The 15632-nt window shown below is 32.2% G+C and overlaps 1 protein-coding gene across 1 annotated transcript; it reads right to left on the bottom strand.

Annotated features, from left to right (window-relative positions):
- Nucleotides 1–1848: 1848 nt before the first annotated feature.
- LOC118188405 (peptidyl-prolyl cis-trans isomerase B) lies at nt 1849–15504 on the bottom strand. Its single transcript, XM_035358836.2, has 5 exons — nt 15273–15504; nt 13578–13700; nt 7585–7693; nt 5036–5220; nt 1849–2460 (listed from the first exon to the last, which is right to left on the bottom strand). Exons 1-5 carry the CDS (start codon nt 15378–15380, stop codon nt 2326–2328), a joined length of 660 nt encoding a protein of 219 aa, XP_035214727.1. The 5' UTR covers nt 15381–15504; the 3' UTR covers nt 1849–2325.
- Between the last annotated feature and the right edge of the window lie 128 nt (nt 15505–15632).

Here is a 15632-nt window from a genome sequence, read left to right as displayed (position 1 = left end):
AGCATCAGTTTTCAGTTGATTTTGAAGTATTGAAGGATCTCCATACGAGCTTCACATTTTAGATGTCCTTTACATTGCATTTTGTTAAAGATTCTTATTAGTTTTAAGTGGTAATTACAGATTGTGTCATGCTGAGAAGAACTGTACAAGCACTCTTGTTTAAAAAGTTCCAGAACTGTTGTGTGTTTTTTAAAAATAAATTTCATCAAGCTATCATCGGTACTGTGTGCATTTAATCCATTATGAACCTGAACCCACACAACTTTTTTTTGTTGTGTTTGTGTGGCAGTCTCTATGGGTTGTTTGCTGGGCTGCATTGAATTTCATGGCGTATGGTAAAACTCTTTTTAGATCCTTGACATCCACTGGGCGTTTTGTGTCTCAGAACCCCAGATGCCATTGATTAGGTACTGCAGGGACAGGATTTCCCTCGTTTCTGTTGGGCAGCTCGTAAAGGCGAGATGAGGCAAGCCTTTTGACATCAGTGACAAGTTCCTTGTTTGGGATTTTGTTTGAGATTTTAACTGAAGCCTGTTATAGTCTTTAACACTTCTGGCTAAAGTGCACCTCCAATGCAGTGGATAGAACTTCGAAATCTAAATTTCAGATTTTCAGACACAGTTTGAAGGATATCTACTGCATCTTCTCTCAGACAAGTGGCGAGATAGCAGGCTTTAGTTTCGGAATCCTATCCATTTGTGCTTGTCACTACAGAGAATTCATTTTTGTACATTTGCCAGGAGGTCCTCCCATCATAGTAGATAACTTTACAGAAGATCACGATGGCATATGTATGAATTTAAAGTGTCAGAATGGTAACCAGGTCTCATTATGAATGTCTTCAAGCTGTCAAATTCTTTGGCGAAAGCAGCAGAAACTGTTATTAAATTGTTGTTCAACAACAGAAACTCCTTTTTTTTTTTTTTTTTTTTATCTGTTATTTGACAGCAGAAACTCTTCCTTCAACTACTCCAATTTTATTTTCAAACATGTCAAGTCTGCCCTCCATAGTGTCAAATTTATTTTTTATTATGGCAGCAATTTCTCTTTTCATATCCTCTTGACCTGCTTTAATTTTTTTTTTTGAACAGACTTGAAAAAGTCAGTTCAAGAAAATCTTCGGCACCTCTCATCTTTTCTTGATCAGTTTTCATCTCTTGTTTATCAGAATCTTGGCTAATTTTCATCTCTTCTTTGAATGAGCCATAAGCTGTCTTAATTGCTTCTCTATCGTCCTTGTTGCCGGCATTCACTCAGACACCAAAAATTGTTGTGTGCACATGAGTTCATAATAGATTGAATGCATACAGAACCAATGATAGCTCGATAAAATTTATTTAACCAAAAGAAACACTTTATAGTTCTAGAACTTTTCAAAAAAGTATTCATACAGCTCTTCACAGTACAAGAGCACAGTCGATAGTTACAGCTTTAAACTACTAAGAATGTTAAACAGAACACAATGCAAAGTCACATTAAAAACTAAAGATGCAGAAAAACTAAAGCAGAAATGCATTTATCATTATAATAGTTTTGTACTGGATTTTTAAAAGATACAAATTCAGTGGAAATTTTAATCTCTAATAAAACTGATTAATAAATACAATATCACTATTAATATTGATCTATAGACTGAAAAATAATGATTATTTTTCACTTTAAGCCAGAACTTTGACCTAAATGTGTGTCAGGTTTTTATAAGAAAACTCCTCTACAAAGACATTTCTACTCTTGTCCAGATAGCTTTCAAGCATCTTGCCATACTTAACTGACCAGTCAAAACAGCTGACCTTAATTGGTGTTATAAGCTCAAGTTTTGTACTTAGGCCTGAAAATTTACAAAACACATCAGGAAGAAGAGCATGCTTTATTGAAAATACTATATTTTATTTTAAATTAAAGTGATGGTCACAAAACTGTCATATGAAAAATAGAAATAATTACATTACTATAAGTATTAAATATTTAATTTTCATAATTGTTAACATTTTTACTCAAAGGAGACAAAATACTCAACTAACATATATATTTCAGTAACATTTTTACTCAATGGAGGCAAAATGCTCAACCAACATGTTTCAGTATTTTTATATTTCATGTAAAAAAAACTTCCTGAGTAACAATAATGGAAAAGACTGAAAAATTAGCATGTATCTTTGCATATATACAGTTTTTATAAATGCACTTAATAAACTCGCATTTTCTATCAAAGTTTTTCTATCAAACAGGGAAACAGGATTTTTTTTTTTTACAAAAATGTTTCATTTTTAATAACAAAAATACTAAGTATGTTTTCCATACAAATTACTGCTGCAATTCTAGGAATTACTCTGTTGCATCTTCTTTTGTCACTGAAAATGGTGTTTCAACTGGAATTGTATCACAGTCAGCAATAATTACATCTTTGATCGGTCGATCACTGCTGTTAGTTTTGGTGTTTTCAATCTTCCTAACAACACTCTAGAAATATAAAGTAAATTCATAAATATTATTTACTTATAAAGCAAATATTCAGCACTTATATGCAAACTGATTTTAATGACAATATTGACATAAAGGTTGGTAAAGTTTTAACTTTCTGAACTGCTTATTCTTCACTATTCATAATTTTTTGACACTTTCATTCTGTTTTTTTCAAAATTACTCAATTTTTAAGTATAATTTCCTTTTTGTCTGATAGTTCAAATCCTTTTTATATACATGTGCAGATGTTTAAAAAGCATTTATATTAGAAAACTTTAAGCAGAATAAATGGCTTTCATTCAGCTCATATTTAATAAGACAAATTAGTTTCAAAGTACCAAAATAAGCTAGGTGCTATTTTTATGTAACTAAATATATAATGATTACTCTTAACCAGATAGTATTACACATGGAAATCAAATCAGAAGGCCTTAAACTCTGCTCACTTGAGCACTATCGAATGGAAAACATCCAGAGTTCCAGTTCAAGCATAAAGAATTCACGAATATCTATAAAAGATTTTCACAGAGGCATTTTTTTTTTAAATGGTCTTAAAAAGCCTAAGCATTTTTAAAATTTAGAACACTAAATTCAGCAGCATCAGCAACATTTTTATAACTGATGCAGATAATTTTGACTAGACCAAAAACAAAAAGAGGATACTATTTAACAAATAACATTTAACTATAACTGTTATCGTTATATTGTTGAATACGTTGACTGCTGTATGACACCACACTGGAGCATCAAAGATAAATATATTTTATTTCAGGCAGTAGCAACACATTTCTTTTAAATCAGTAATTTTATTGATTAAATCTGAAAGATGTTTTGCTGGGTGATGTTTAAACTGTTGAGTATGTTCATCAAAATTTCATTATGTTTGCACAAAACATATGAGGGCGAATTGGAAAGTCTTTGCCTCTATTTTTTTTAAGCCAAATTAAGACTATAAACACAAAGTCAACATATCCATTCTCCATAGTAGACACTTCTTGGACCAACCTGGCCTTATCTGTCAGTAGTTCCACAGCTTGACGCTGCTGTCAGTTGTTGAAGATAGCAGTTGTGCTTCACATGTCCACAGCATATGATCAACAAAGTGTGTTTTGATTTCTATGGAGCAAGGGACAAACACCCATTGAAAGGAAATGCAGCCCAAATACGGGAAAAAGTGTTTCATTTTGAGAAGTGTGAGATGGTGGTGGTAGTGGTTGTGTGAGTTAAAAGGTTGTGAAGACATGCATAACAATAAGTGTTTGGGGAATGCTGCTTTTGTGGTTGACTGACAATATTTCCTGCATGGAAGAAATGATGAAAGTCGATTGGCCTGTACATCTCAAGAACATTATCAGGGAGCTTGACATTTTGTATGGGAGTGTTTACATCATCATTTATGGGTCCTTAGGGTACTAACAGTTTAATTTCATGTCGGTGAGTGCCTAAGCAATTAGATGACATGATGAAAGGCAAGTAAATGATTACTATCGGGTACTGCATTGTTACTGACGATGAAATGTGCATTTATAACATTTCACACCAGAACTGAAGCAGCAGAGCATGGTGTGGAAACATCCAGGTTCACCTGTGACAAAATATTCCATTCAGTGCCATCTGTTGGGAAAGTGATGTTAACAGTCTTCTGGGATAGCAAAGGACCGCTCCTGCTGGTTTTCATGCCACAAAGTACAACCATCAATGCCAACAGTTATTCTTCAACAATGTCACATCTGCAGCCTGCCATCACGTGAAAGCATCAAGGGATTCGAGGAATTTTTGATGTGGACAAGGTGTTTACCCTAAATATGGGGCAATCAGAACTGCCAACAAGCTCTGGTCATTTCAATGGGAGAATCTGGACCTAGTAATTTCTATGTTTTCAGTCTGCTGAAGAAGTTCCTGGCAAGACTGTGATTCACATGCAATGATGAAGCCAAATATAGCAGTCATAAATTGTACCACAGGGGCATCTCAAATTTAGTGCAGCAATGGGACAAATGTCTGAATCCAGTGTGGGAACTATGCAGAAAAACAATGTACATAGAATAGTACATATTTTTATAATTAACTGTATGCACCTTATTTTGGCTGATAAAAAGTAGGGGCAAAGAATTCATCCCTGTAAGGGAAAAAAAAATAAATTAAAAAAAAATTGAGATGCACATTATCAGATGGAGGGCTGTGTATTCAAAATTTTGTGGCTCTTGGTGCTGCAGTTTCTCTACAGTGTGAGGGACCTACATACAGTTTCTTCACTATTTAATTATAAAGACAAGACTGGCATTACTAAATGGGGAAAAAATGAAATGTACATCTAAAGGAGTTTGAATTGATGCCTGCAGAAATCACAGAATGAGCAAATTTTGCATGTTTATACTGTTCACCAACTGCAGGCTAAACAGTCAGAGGATTAAAATGTATTTGAGCACAAACATTATTAAAAGCATAAATTAAGCATTATCATTAAAATTAGGTTCTTTATTATATTTTCAGCCAACATTAGAGTAAAACATATTGCTTTTATAGGGTAAATAAAAAATTAATTATGTTCAAATTTGATTGGCTCTCTTACCATTCCTTTCACAACTTTCCCAAAGACAACATGTCTTCCGTCTAACCATGGAGTCTTCTTTGTTGTAATGAAAAACTGTGACCCATTAGTATCCTTTCCAGCATTTGCCATGGATAACCATCCAGCTCCATAATGCTTCAGCTTAAAATTTTCATCTGGGAAACGATCCCCATATATGCTGCGACCTACACGAAAAAATATGATTTATACATTGCTTTAAATTTTCTTCATACAATTTTGACATTTACACATTATTCATAGCATAGAAATATTGATATTTACAGCATTCAAACAATATCATTCAGTCAAATGATGCAACAGATTCGTCATAGTTTATTCAGCGATTTTTCACAAATGTATTTAACGTATCACCAGTCTCAAGTAAAGTGATCTTGGTTACATTATTGCTTCTCTCCATTTCTTTTGCTGCTTGTCAATTCAATGCACTTTGAATTGAATCATCACTTAACTCTTGCACAACTGATTCAGTTTAATTTTAAATTAATTTAATAATTTTTTTACTCATTTGAAATTGTTTTCAATAATTCAGAATGATTTCGATTATTCACTGTATTAATATTTTCACCTCCTTTACAAAAATTTTGCTTTACGGAATTTAGCCACAGTTTTTACCTAACCTTTCATATGTGTGAACATCTGAAAGGTTTGCATATACACATCTTTTTTAAGAAATTGCAACCATGAAAACATCATCTTTTATATATAAAATTGAATTTTCAAGTCCTTGATGCTGCAAGTTCAACAACTTTTACACAAATGAATTTGCACATTTACATGAGTTTTTAACAATGATCTGATTCATAGATTGGATTAATATTATCGAGGTTTTGGCAAATTTTATAAATTCATATGCTGCTATTTTATTCCCTAATCGATACTTTTATGAAGTTAAAAAAATATTTTAAATACATATAAAGAAAAAATATATAAAAAACATTTTGAATTAAAAAATTGAAAATGTCAAAAAAATTAGAGTTTATGAATAATGTGAAAGGAAATGCTAGTTATGCCACCTTGCGGCAAAAATGGCAAAAGGATGCTGGAGATTATATGCATTGATCCATTGAATGCCCAACTATCAGACTTTTACTAAGCTTTCGGGAGGGCCTTGCATGAGCCTTCTGTTCCTTTTGTTGGCTTGTTACTCGTGTATTAGTGCAAACATCTTGGTGAAATTTGTCATTTTTACATAAGAGAAAAAAAGATTATTTATAACAGCAAAGAATTATTACATACATATTCTACATTTTAATTAGATTATTTATCCAAAAAGTCATACAATAAACTTAATGTGCTTTTATTAATTTTTTAAAAATTTATGCTGTATTGAAAATTTTGTGATTATAGCTTTAAGAATACATTTTAAACAATTTTCCCTGTAGAGATTTTGTGGCAAATGTATTTCTGTAGAAATTTTACCACAGTTGCTTTCATTACAGGCACATCCCTCAATATATGCTTTAAAATTGAATTTTAAATAAAACATATCATAATTTGCACATAATAACCATTGCAATTTGGAGGTCAATCAAATACATACAAAACTGGTAACAATACTATGTTGAAACTAAACGACTATTATTTCCATGGTTAATCAAGTTTGAGACATTCTGAAAATTTCGGAGACTTTTTCGCTAAAAAGGTAGTTGCACTAATACATAAGTACTATTTATACATTCCAAGAAAAATACATCTGTTGCATGTCATACTCATACTTTGAATTTTAAAGAATTAGGGTTGGTTTCATTTGGCATTTTTCAAATTTGGCGAGATGCTTTATAGATAAACTGAAATTTAAATAAGTGCTGAGACATGCCATCTGTTTTTTAAACTGTTTCATCAGATGAAAGTCTACTTTGAATGTACAATGCTTAATGATGATCCTGGCCAGACGGTATAGTGGTTAGGGAAGCCTGACTAACAGGGTAATAAATAGCAAAGGGCCCGTGTTTGAATCCTGGAGAAGGCATGGATGTAATTGTCTGTCCCTTCATAGGAAGCAAAGGTGGCCCACCTATTAGGTGCCTCCATAATATAGAGACCACCATATCTGGCCTTAGGAGTAGCAAATACCGGCACAGGCAAGTGCCTGTTACTAAGGGGGGGGGATGTTTGATGATTTCCTTAAAGAGGAAGCCTTGACAATTTATTCTTAAACCTTGCATAAAAACATTTTTTAAAATCATTGCTCAGGTTCTCCTAGAAGAAATATTATGTATAGTAGCTTCTGGCATAAACTGTGCCACATAATTAAATGTATTCATCATTTTACAATTTATGCAATATATTTTTTTAATATATTGTAAAGGTATTCTTTTAAATGTTTTCTGGTTTATGCATAATTACTTATATTTTCTATTTTTATAAAAATTAAAGCATTTAATCAAAATTCAATATTTTGTTTTTACAAGAAAAAGTGCACGAATACTTTACCCCCTTAAAGCATAATATTTAAAGTATATCATTAACAACTAAGTAAAATAAATCTTTCAAAATTCATAAAAAATATGAGATTTATTTAATAATACCTCCAGTTCCATCCCCGTTTGTAAAATCTCCACCTTGTATCATGAAATCACGAATAACTCTATGGAAAAGGGATCCTTTATATCCAACAATTTTGTCTTCAGCTTCAGGCTACAAGAAATTAAAATTACTGACTTTGTTATAGAAAAATAAATATTACATTAATTAACCAAAACAGCAATCTTATTAAGCAGAATTCTTTTTTGCTCTTAAAGATGAGGGGTATATGTCTGATCAGCCTCTAAACTGATAACATTTTGTTCAAAATCTACATCAAAATAAAGTTGTTGTTTAGCCTAACTTTTAGTTTTGCACTGGGATATTTTTCTTCCCAATTTAACAAAAACATGTAATAAATATGCTAGCTAACATGTATTTAACTACAGTGCACTTTTTCATTCAATATATACATTAGCGATCTATGACCGACACAACACTACATTTTATTTAATTCGGTTAGTCTATATTTTAGGGTGTTCCTTGGATTACGGCCAAGTTGTTTTGTTTATCGCCAAATGGTTGTTTCATTTATGGTAACCTGACTAGTTTTGAATGTTATGGAAATCCCATTACTGTTGAAGGTATGCGTGGTTCATTTGTTTACTATTGCAACTCGGCTAATTTGAAACGAGAAGATAAATAAAACAGAATCAAAGTTCTTACCTTGTTAAAGCGTAATCCATACTGCGAATGTCAGGAACATGATCATTATTATTAGCACACAAAAATAACATATTTATTACGTATAAGAAGAAAAAATATCTAGGGATGATAAAAGCACTGTTTACTGTCCATAGCAGACCGTAAGAATGAGTCATACAAGGAGAGAAGGTTTCTTTTTTGGATCGAGTCCAATTTCAGTTAGCGAGAGTGAGAGGGAAAGTAACATCGGAAGGTACAGCTTAATTGCTTTCCTTATCAATTGCTCCACAATTATGATGCGATGATTGTGGTGTATTTGACTGATGGGAAAATGTTTGTGAGGGCTTATTTCCGCATTGGATGTCGGTTAGAAAGTACGTTGCTTATTTTGTGCTGTACACTGTAAAATGGCTGTATGTAACAAGATTAATTTCTGTACAATTTGGAACAAAAGGGAGAAATGCATTAATTGACTGATGTGTAAATGAAGTTTTACTTAGTAGTCATTATAAGCGTCCTGTTTGTACGAAAGAAATTCGTATGGTCGAACGTAAAGATCATTCAGATGGCTTTGAATGGGCTTGTCGCAAGAAAGGTTCATGCAAGAAATGCCACCAACAGTCTGGCACTACGGAGGATATTTTTGAATTTATGTGGTGGTTAGAGTAGATTTAAGGGTGCCCCTTGTATTATTGCAAAGTTGTTGTTTCATTTATCACCAAGTTGTTATTTCATTTATCACCAAGTTGTTGTTTCATTTATAGTAACCTGAGCAGCTGAATGTTATGGAAACCCTATTAGGACATAATTGGTTGTGTGATTGTGGTGAATTTGAATGACGAGAAAAGATTTGTAAGGTCTTGTGATGTGTGTTGGTTAGGAAGTTCGTAGCTTGTTTTGTGTTTTAGACAGTAAAATGGCTGAATGTAGCTGAAAATTAATTTGAAGTTTCTGTATGATTTGGAAAGAAAGGTAAAAAGAGCATTACTTGACAGGTGTGTAAATGAAGGTTTACTTTGTAGCCATTATATGTGTCTTGTTTGTAGGAAGGAAATACGTATGGTCGAACATCAGAGGTTACCGGCACTACGGAAGATATTTTTTATTCTTTGGGAATTTATGTGGCGATGCCAGTATACAGATTTTAGACGGAAATATCTAAATAAGGTAAGCGGATATTTCCTTTGTCTAGTGCTAAGATGAATTTCCTTTTTCATGCTATTTGATTGTTCGATTTAAAATGTAGTTTATCGAGATTATATATTTTTTGTTGGCTGTTCCTTTGACGTTATTAGTGAATACAGATTGATGTATACATGGACAAAGGGAGTGTGCAATGCCAAGCTTGTGCAATTCTCTGATGTTTTTTTAAGTGAAAATAGGTTGATGTGTAAATGGATACCAAGATTGTGCAATTCTTTGTCTTGTTATTTTGGCTTTGTGTAGTGGCGATTATGCAGCTTATTGAGCCTCGATTTGTTGCAAATTTTGTTCAAATCTGGTGATGAGAAACTTTGTTTTAATATTATATGATGTCATCATTCTCCTGACTTTAAGTGAAAACAGATTGATGTGTACATGGACACTGAGTTTGTGCAATTCTTCGACTTGTTACTTTGTTCTCATGTAGCAGCAATCTTGAAACTGTTACCTGCTGGCCAATCGGCAAAGGACACCCTGAAATATATTTTTACAAAAGATATCACACGTTATTGCAGAAATTACATGTATAGACACAAATATATACGAGATAAAAAGTTAGTATTTATTAAAACTTGCATTTCTTTGACCCTAAGATATTGCTGCTCTTGTCTAAGTGTTGTTAAAATTGGATGTGCCTTAGAATCCACCTCTCCCTCTTTAATATAGTAAAGTTATAATAAAAACATAAATTAAAAGAACACTAAGATATTGAAAAAGACTTAAAATACAATTTATGAATGACTATAAATCTATATTAATTAAATAATTTGTTATCTTACATAATGAGTGGGCCATTTATTAAATTATTACTAGGAAAATATGAAATATTTTATTATGTAACTATGATGGTAAAAATAAATTCAACATAAGTCACTGAAAATGGAACTGAATAATTCAGAGTTTTAACAGAAAAACGACTTGAGTCCATTTTGTAAGTTTTCAGAGAAAGTCATTTTAATTTTGACGAGTTTTTTTTTTAACACAGAATTCAAAGAAATATTTCTCAAGTGACTAATATTTTCTCTCAATTTAAAAATGCATAGTTTATAAGGTATTTCTCCCACCTTCTTAGCAAGTGCATAACTGAGAGGTCCTCGGTTCAACTCCTGGTGAAGACGTTGTATATTTTTCATCTTACCTAATGTCTCTACAGTGGCACCCAAACTAAAAAGGGTGTTGGATGATGATTTTCCTCACCCAGGATTTGGTGATTGGGTCCCCTAAAAAACCTCCCAGTCGCCCTTTAAAAGTGAGAATATATAAGGTATTTCTCCTGCCTTCTTAGTGAGCCTTCATGGTGTAGTGGTTTGCACGTTCAGCGCATAATTGAGAGGTCCTCGGTTCGATTCCCTGTGAAAGCTTTGCATATTTTTCATCTTGCCTGCTTCCAAAAAATACTAATGTCTCTAGAATTTATTCATTTTAATTCACATACCATTAAAACATTATAAATTTTTTTATTTTAATACATACAGCAAACTGATGTCTTGAAAATGGCTCAAATTATATGATAGTGGAAGACCACTGAGCCTTTACCTTACCATAAAATTCATCATTTTGGTAATAGTGGTATAAAATGTGAAATTTCATACCAATCATTTGGGGCAATGATAACTTTTCATTTCAGAAATAAAAGGGAAATAATTAGAAATTCAGCAGTAAGGAAAGCCTGGGTGAAGGTTTGCCATAATGACACAAACAGCAATAAATCAAGAGGGCACATTAGGCAGTATTTGTTAGTTTGATAGTTTTTAATTCAAGAGGTGCCCTATTCCGGAACTATACCATCTAGATGGTTAGAGCAAAGAGAAGGGTACCCCTTGTATTATTGCAAAGTTGTTTCATTTATTGCCAAGTCGTTTCATTTATGGTAGCCTAAGTAGTTGAATGTTATGAAAACCCTATTATGACGTAATTGGTTGCACAATTGGCAGTAAATTCGTAAGGGCTCGTGGTTCGTGTTGGTCAGGAAGTATATTGCTTGTTTTGTGGTTTAGACAGTAAAATAGCTGAATGTGGTAAGATTAATTTGAAGTTTCTGTACAGTATGGAAAGAAAGGATAAAAGAGCATTACTTGACTGGTGTGTAAACAACGAAGGTTTACTAAGTAGACATTATTAAGTGTCCAGTTTGTAGGAAGGAAATGATGCGTACAGTCGGACGATATGGCACTACGGAGCATATTTTTTACTCTTATTTTGTGAATTTATGTTGCGATGCCAGTACACAAATTCTAGTTCAGATAATTTTAGGAAGTTTTTGGATGCAGTTAAGGAATTTTGTTTGACTGAGTGTTAATTTATAAATAAGGCAAGTAGTTATTTCCTTTTTGTAGTGCAAAAATGAATTTCCTTTTTTATGTTATTTCATTGTTTGATTTAAAATGTAGTTTACTGAGATTATATATTTTTTTGTTGGCTGTTCCTTTGCTTTTTTAAGTGAATATAGTGCGATATGTACATGGTCAAAGTCAAGGGAGTGCATATGTCTAGTTTGTGCAATTCTCCTATTTTTTTTAAAGTGAAAATAGGTCGATGTGTACATGGATAAAACCAAGGGAGTGCACAATGCCAAGTTTGTGCAATTCTCTGATTTTTTTTAAGTGAAAATAGGTCAATGTGTACATGGCTACTGACTTTGTACAATTGGTAAAAGTATAGTTTAGGGTACCCCTTGGCGATTTTTGGCGGTACATGGATACCGATTTTGTGCAATTCTTTGACTCGTTATTTTGGCTTGCGAAGTGGTGATTTTTGCGCCAAAAATCGGCGCTACACAAAGCCAAAATAACAAGACAAACAATTGCACAAACTTGGTATCTATGTACACATTGACTTATTTTCACTTAAAAAAAAATCATCGAATTGCACAAAAATGGCATTGAGCACTCCTTTGACTTTATCCATGTACACGACGACCTATTTTCACTTTTAAAAAGAATCCCAGAATTGCACAAACTTGCATTGCGCACTCCCTTTACTTTGTCCATGTACACATCGATATATTTTCACTTCAAAAGTCAAAGGAGCACCAAATTCTACAACATAGGCAAACAAAAAATACATAATCTCAATAAAATACATTTTAAACCAAACAATAAAATAACATAAAAAAGGAAAAACATGTTATACATTTAAGCACTACCAAAAACAAATATTCACTTACCATGATTTTCGAGTTCGCTTCGTACACCCAGAGCCACGTAAAAAACAAAATATCAATCATACTCAAATGACTTTTTTTCAAACCAGGTACTCTTTCTTATTGAACGGTTCACATAGTGACCATCCGAACCTTTCTTCCGAAACCCACTCAAATCCATCTAAACAATTTTTTCGTTTGACTAGATGTATATCCTTCCTACATACAGGACACTAATAATGGCTACTAAGTAAACCTTTATTTATACACCAGTCAATGAAAACTCTTTTCTCCTTTCGCTCCAAAACGTACAGAAACTTCAAATTAATTTTACTAAATTCGGCCTTTCTACCTTCTAAAGAATCAAACCAACACACACCACAAAAACACAAAACATCCCATGATTAAAAATTTCCCAGAATCATGCACCCGATTACGTCACAATAGGAATTCCATAACATTCAACTACTCAGGCTACCATAAATAAATGAAACGACAACTTGGCGATAAATCAAACAATAACTTCGCCATAATACAAGAGGTACCTTAAAGTCTACTCTACCCGTACAATTGTTTGTCTTGTTATTTTGGGTTTGTGTAGCTCCGATTTTTGGCGCAAAAATAACAAGCTAAAGAATTGCACAAACTTGGTATCCTTGTACTGCCAAAAATTGCCATTTTTCGCCAAGGGGTACCCATACATATATTTTTACCCATCTAGATTGGTGAACATGCAGTATATACCGATTTATTAATGAAAGAATATTTGAGAGCCAGAAGTGATATTCTGAAATAAGCCCATGTTAAACCATACAGGAAGTCATTTCTTAAAATGACTGTAAATAGGAAGAGAGAAATAAGCCCATATTAAACTATAAAGGAAATCATCTCTAAAAATGACTGTAAATAGGAAGAGAGAAATAGCAGAATTCTAACTGTAAGCGAATGTGGTACATAAAAGGCCAAAATCAATTTATTAATAGACATGTAAAATTTCAATCTTCTTACTTCATTTTTATGCTTTGTACATAGTTCAACAAAATTTTTAACAGTCTTTGGTACTGTTTTCCCAAACAAGCCAATTTCAATACGTCCAGCAGCTTCTCCTCCAATTGTTATATCAAAATAAAGCTATGAAATACAAATCTATATTAATGTTTTACAAAATAAAACTTCCTTTTATAACAAAAGAGAATAACTTTACTGTAATTTACACATCATTTGATTTATAAGTAAATTCAAATTAGATTAAGATTTGGTATAATCAGTGTTAAAATAACTAGGTAATTGATCACTGATGAAATTAAATAAAGGAAAAAAATTAACTTTCTAGGGAATTTCTGTTTGGAAAATAAAATTTTAATGGCACTTAAATTTTTATTGATTAAATATGTTTGCTATAAAGCTTTAAAATATTTTAATACATTTAATTTTTTTAATAGAGACAAAGTTTCAATATTTTAAAGATGACAGATCATAGATTATAGAATTATGGCAGATTACTATAGGCATATCTACTTAAGTGGAAGCCCTCATGGAGAACTTTCTATCAATAACTGTCTCTATTTTACGTTACACATTGTAAGATTCCAATCTTTAAGTAACAGCTAAAAATGAAGAACCTTAAGAACTGGTAAGCGAATAATTGCTTAGTTCAATAGACAAACAGCAGGACTCGAGAAGAGTTTAATATCTTTTATTTCTCAAAATAAGAATTTAACAGTTGACTCCTTTTCTGAGTTTACAGCAAAGCCCCCACTTGGGCTTGAACTCAGGAATACTAAGAAATAAAACTTAACTAAAGAGATATAGCTGAAGATATCAAGATTTTAACAGAGCTGGCACCTTAACACTAACTAAACAGTGAAGCTATCAAGGGCCTAAAGTATGGCTGAGCATAATATAATAATAGCTTGCTGCTCAGAATTTCTGGCTCTCTAACACAGTAGAAATTCAACTTTAAATACTTGTTCTTCCTTCATTTGCATCTAACCGCACTTCTAAAAACAAGTCCTGGCAGGAAATTGCAAGCTGAAATTAAGACGTGGCAGGAAAGCGGCTTAAACTAAACATTAACAGTTATAAACATACGATAAACCTTACAATGTGTTTAAGAAACTCAATGAATGCAATTATAACATAGATTTTTCTGTTTACATATATACTTCACTTGATGTAACGTACATTATGATGTTCAGTGGATGTCTGTAAATGCTAAATAAAATTACAGTTGTTAATTAAAAAGATTTTTGTTGCTAAGTTTATTTCCATTCGTTCTTAGTTATTAAAATAAACTAAAAATCTAAGTGATTTTTAACTAACATGGATTAAAATCACAACAGCTTTTAATATACTTTCATAGCAATCTGCAAATTGCTGTAAATTCATGCATTTGCACCGAATTACTCGAATATTTTTCTAATGAACATTCCTCCTGAGATGCTTTATTTAAATGAATATAAGAATCGTTTTTTTAATTTTCATTTTGCTTAATAAATACCGCAGACTTTTAAAACCTCGGTGTTTCACTTTTACGGCATAAAATCCAAGGGAAACTTATAATATAGGAGGTTAAATTGACTAATATTGAAGAAAATAAATCAAACTTATTAACAACAACAACAACAACAGAAAAAAAAAAAAAAGCAATGGTAAGAAACAGTATTATGCTACAATGAATTACACAACAACTGATCTTCTTACCATATCTGTCACTTTTGGTCCTTTAGGCTGCTTTTTTTCATCACTCTGAGCATCACTTATACTTATCAATAAAATACAGCACACAGAAATAATAAATAATTTCAACATTTTGTGTATGTTTTATAAATTTACTATCAGGAAATCATCAAACACCACGTCTTCAATTCCTGATACAAATCATACATCAAGAAATCCTAACTAGATAGGTGGATATCTTTGCAGACGCCGGTTAAGTAAAAGTTGTTGTTCCTTAAATTTGCAACAATAAAAAATAAGAATATTTTATTTTTCAATTATCACAGAATGAATTAGAATTAACTTATAATATTGCAAATTCAGGGGACTAATATTTTTTCTTTC

This window comes from Stegodyphus dumicola, chromosome 7 (assembly GCF_044657685.1).
Source record: "Stegodyphus dumicola isolate Sdum_Otavi_A_Nest chromosome 7, ASM4465768v1".
NCBI lineage: Eukaryota > Metazoa > Arthropoda > Arachnida > Araneae > Eresidae > Stegodyphus > Stegodyphus dumicola.
Note: the sequence above shows the minus strand (reverse complement) of the source record. Positions and strands in the feature narration are given on the sequence as shown.

What these genes read in the sequence shown, in the direction of transcription:
- LOC118188405 (XM_035358836.2), bottom strand. Translation starts at nt 15,380, where the DNA reads ATGTTGAAATTATTTATTATTTCTGTGTGCTGTATTTTATTGATAAGT. An exon ending in GTACAAAGCATAAAAATGAA is followed by an intron (nt 7,694 to 13,577) that starts GTAAGAAGATTG and finishes AATTTCTTGTAG; the next exon opens with CCTGAAGCTGAAGACAAAAT. An exon ending in AAACGGGGATGGAACTGGAG is followed by an intron (nt 5,221 to 7,584) that starts GTATTATTAAAT and finishes TTTTTCGTGTAG; the next exon opens with GTCGCAGCATATATGGGGAT.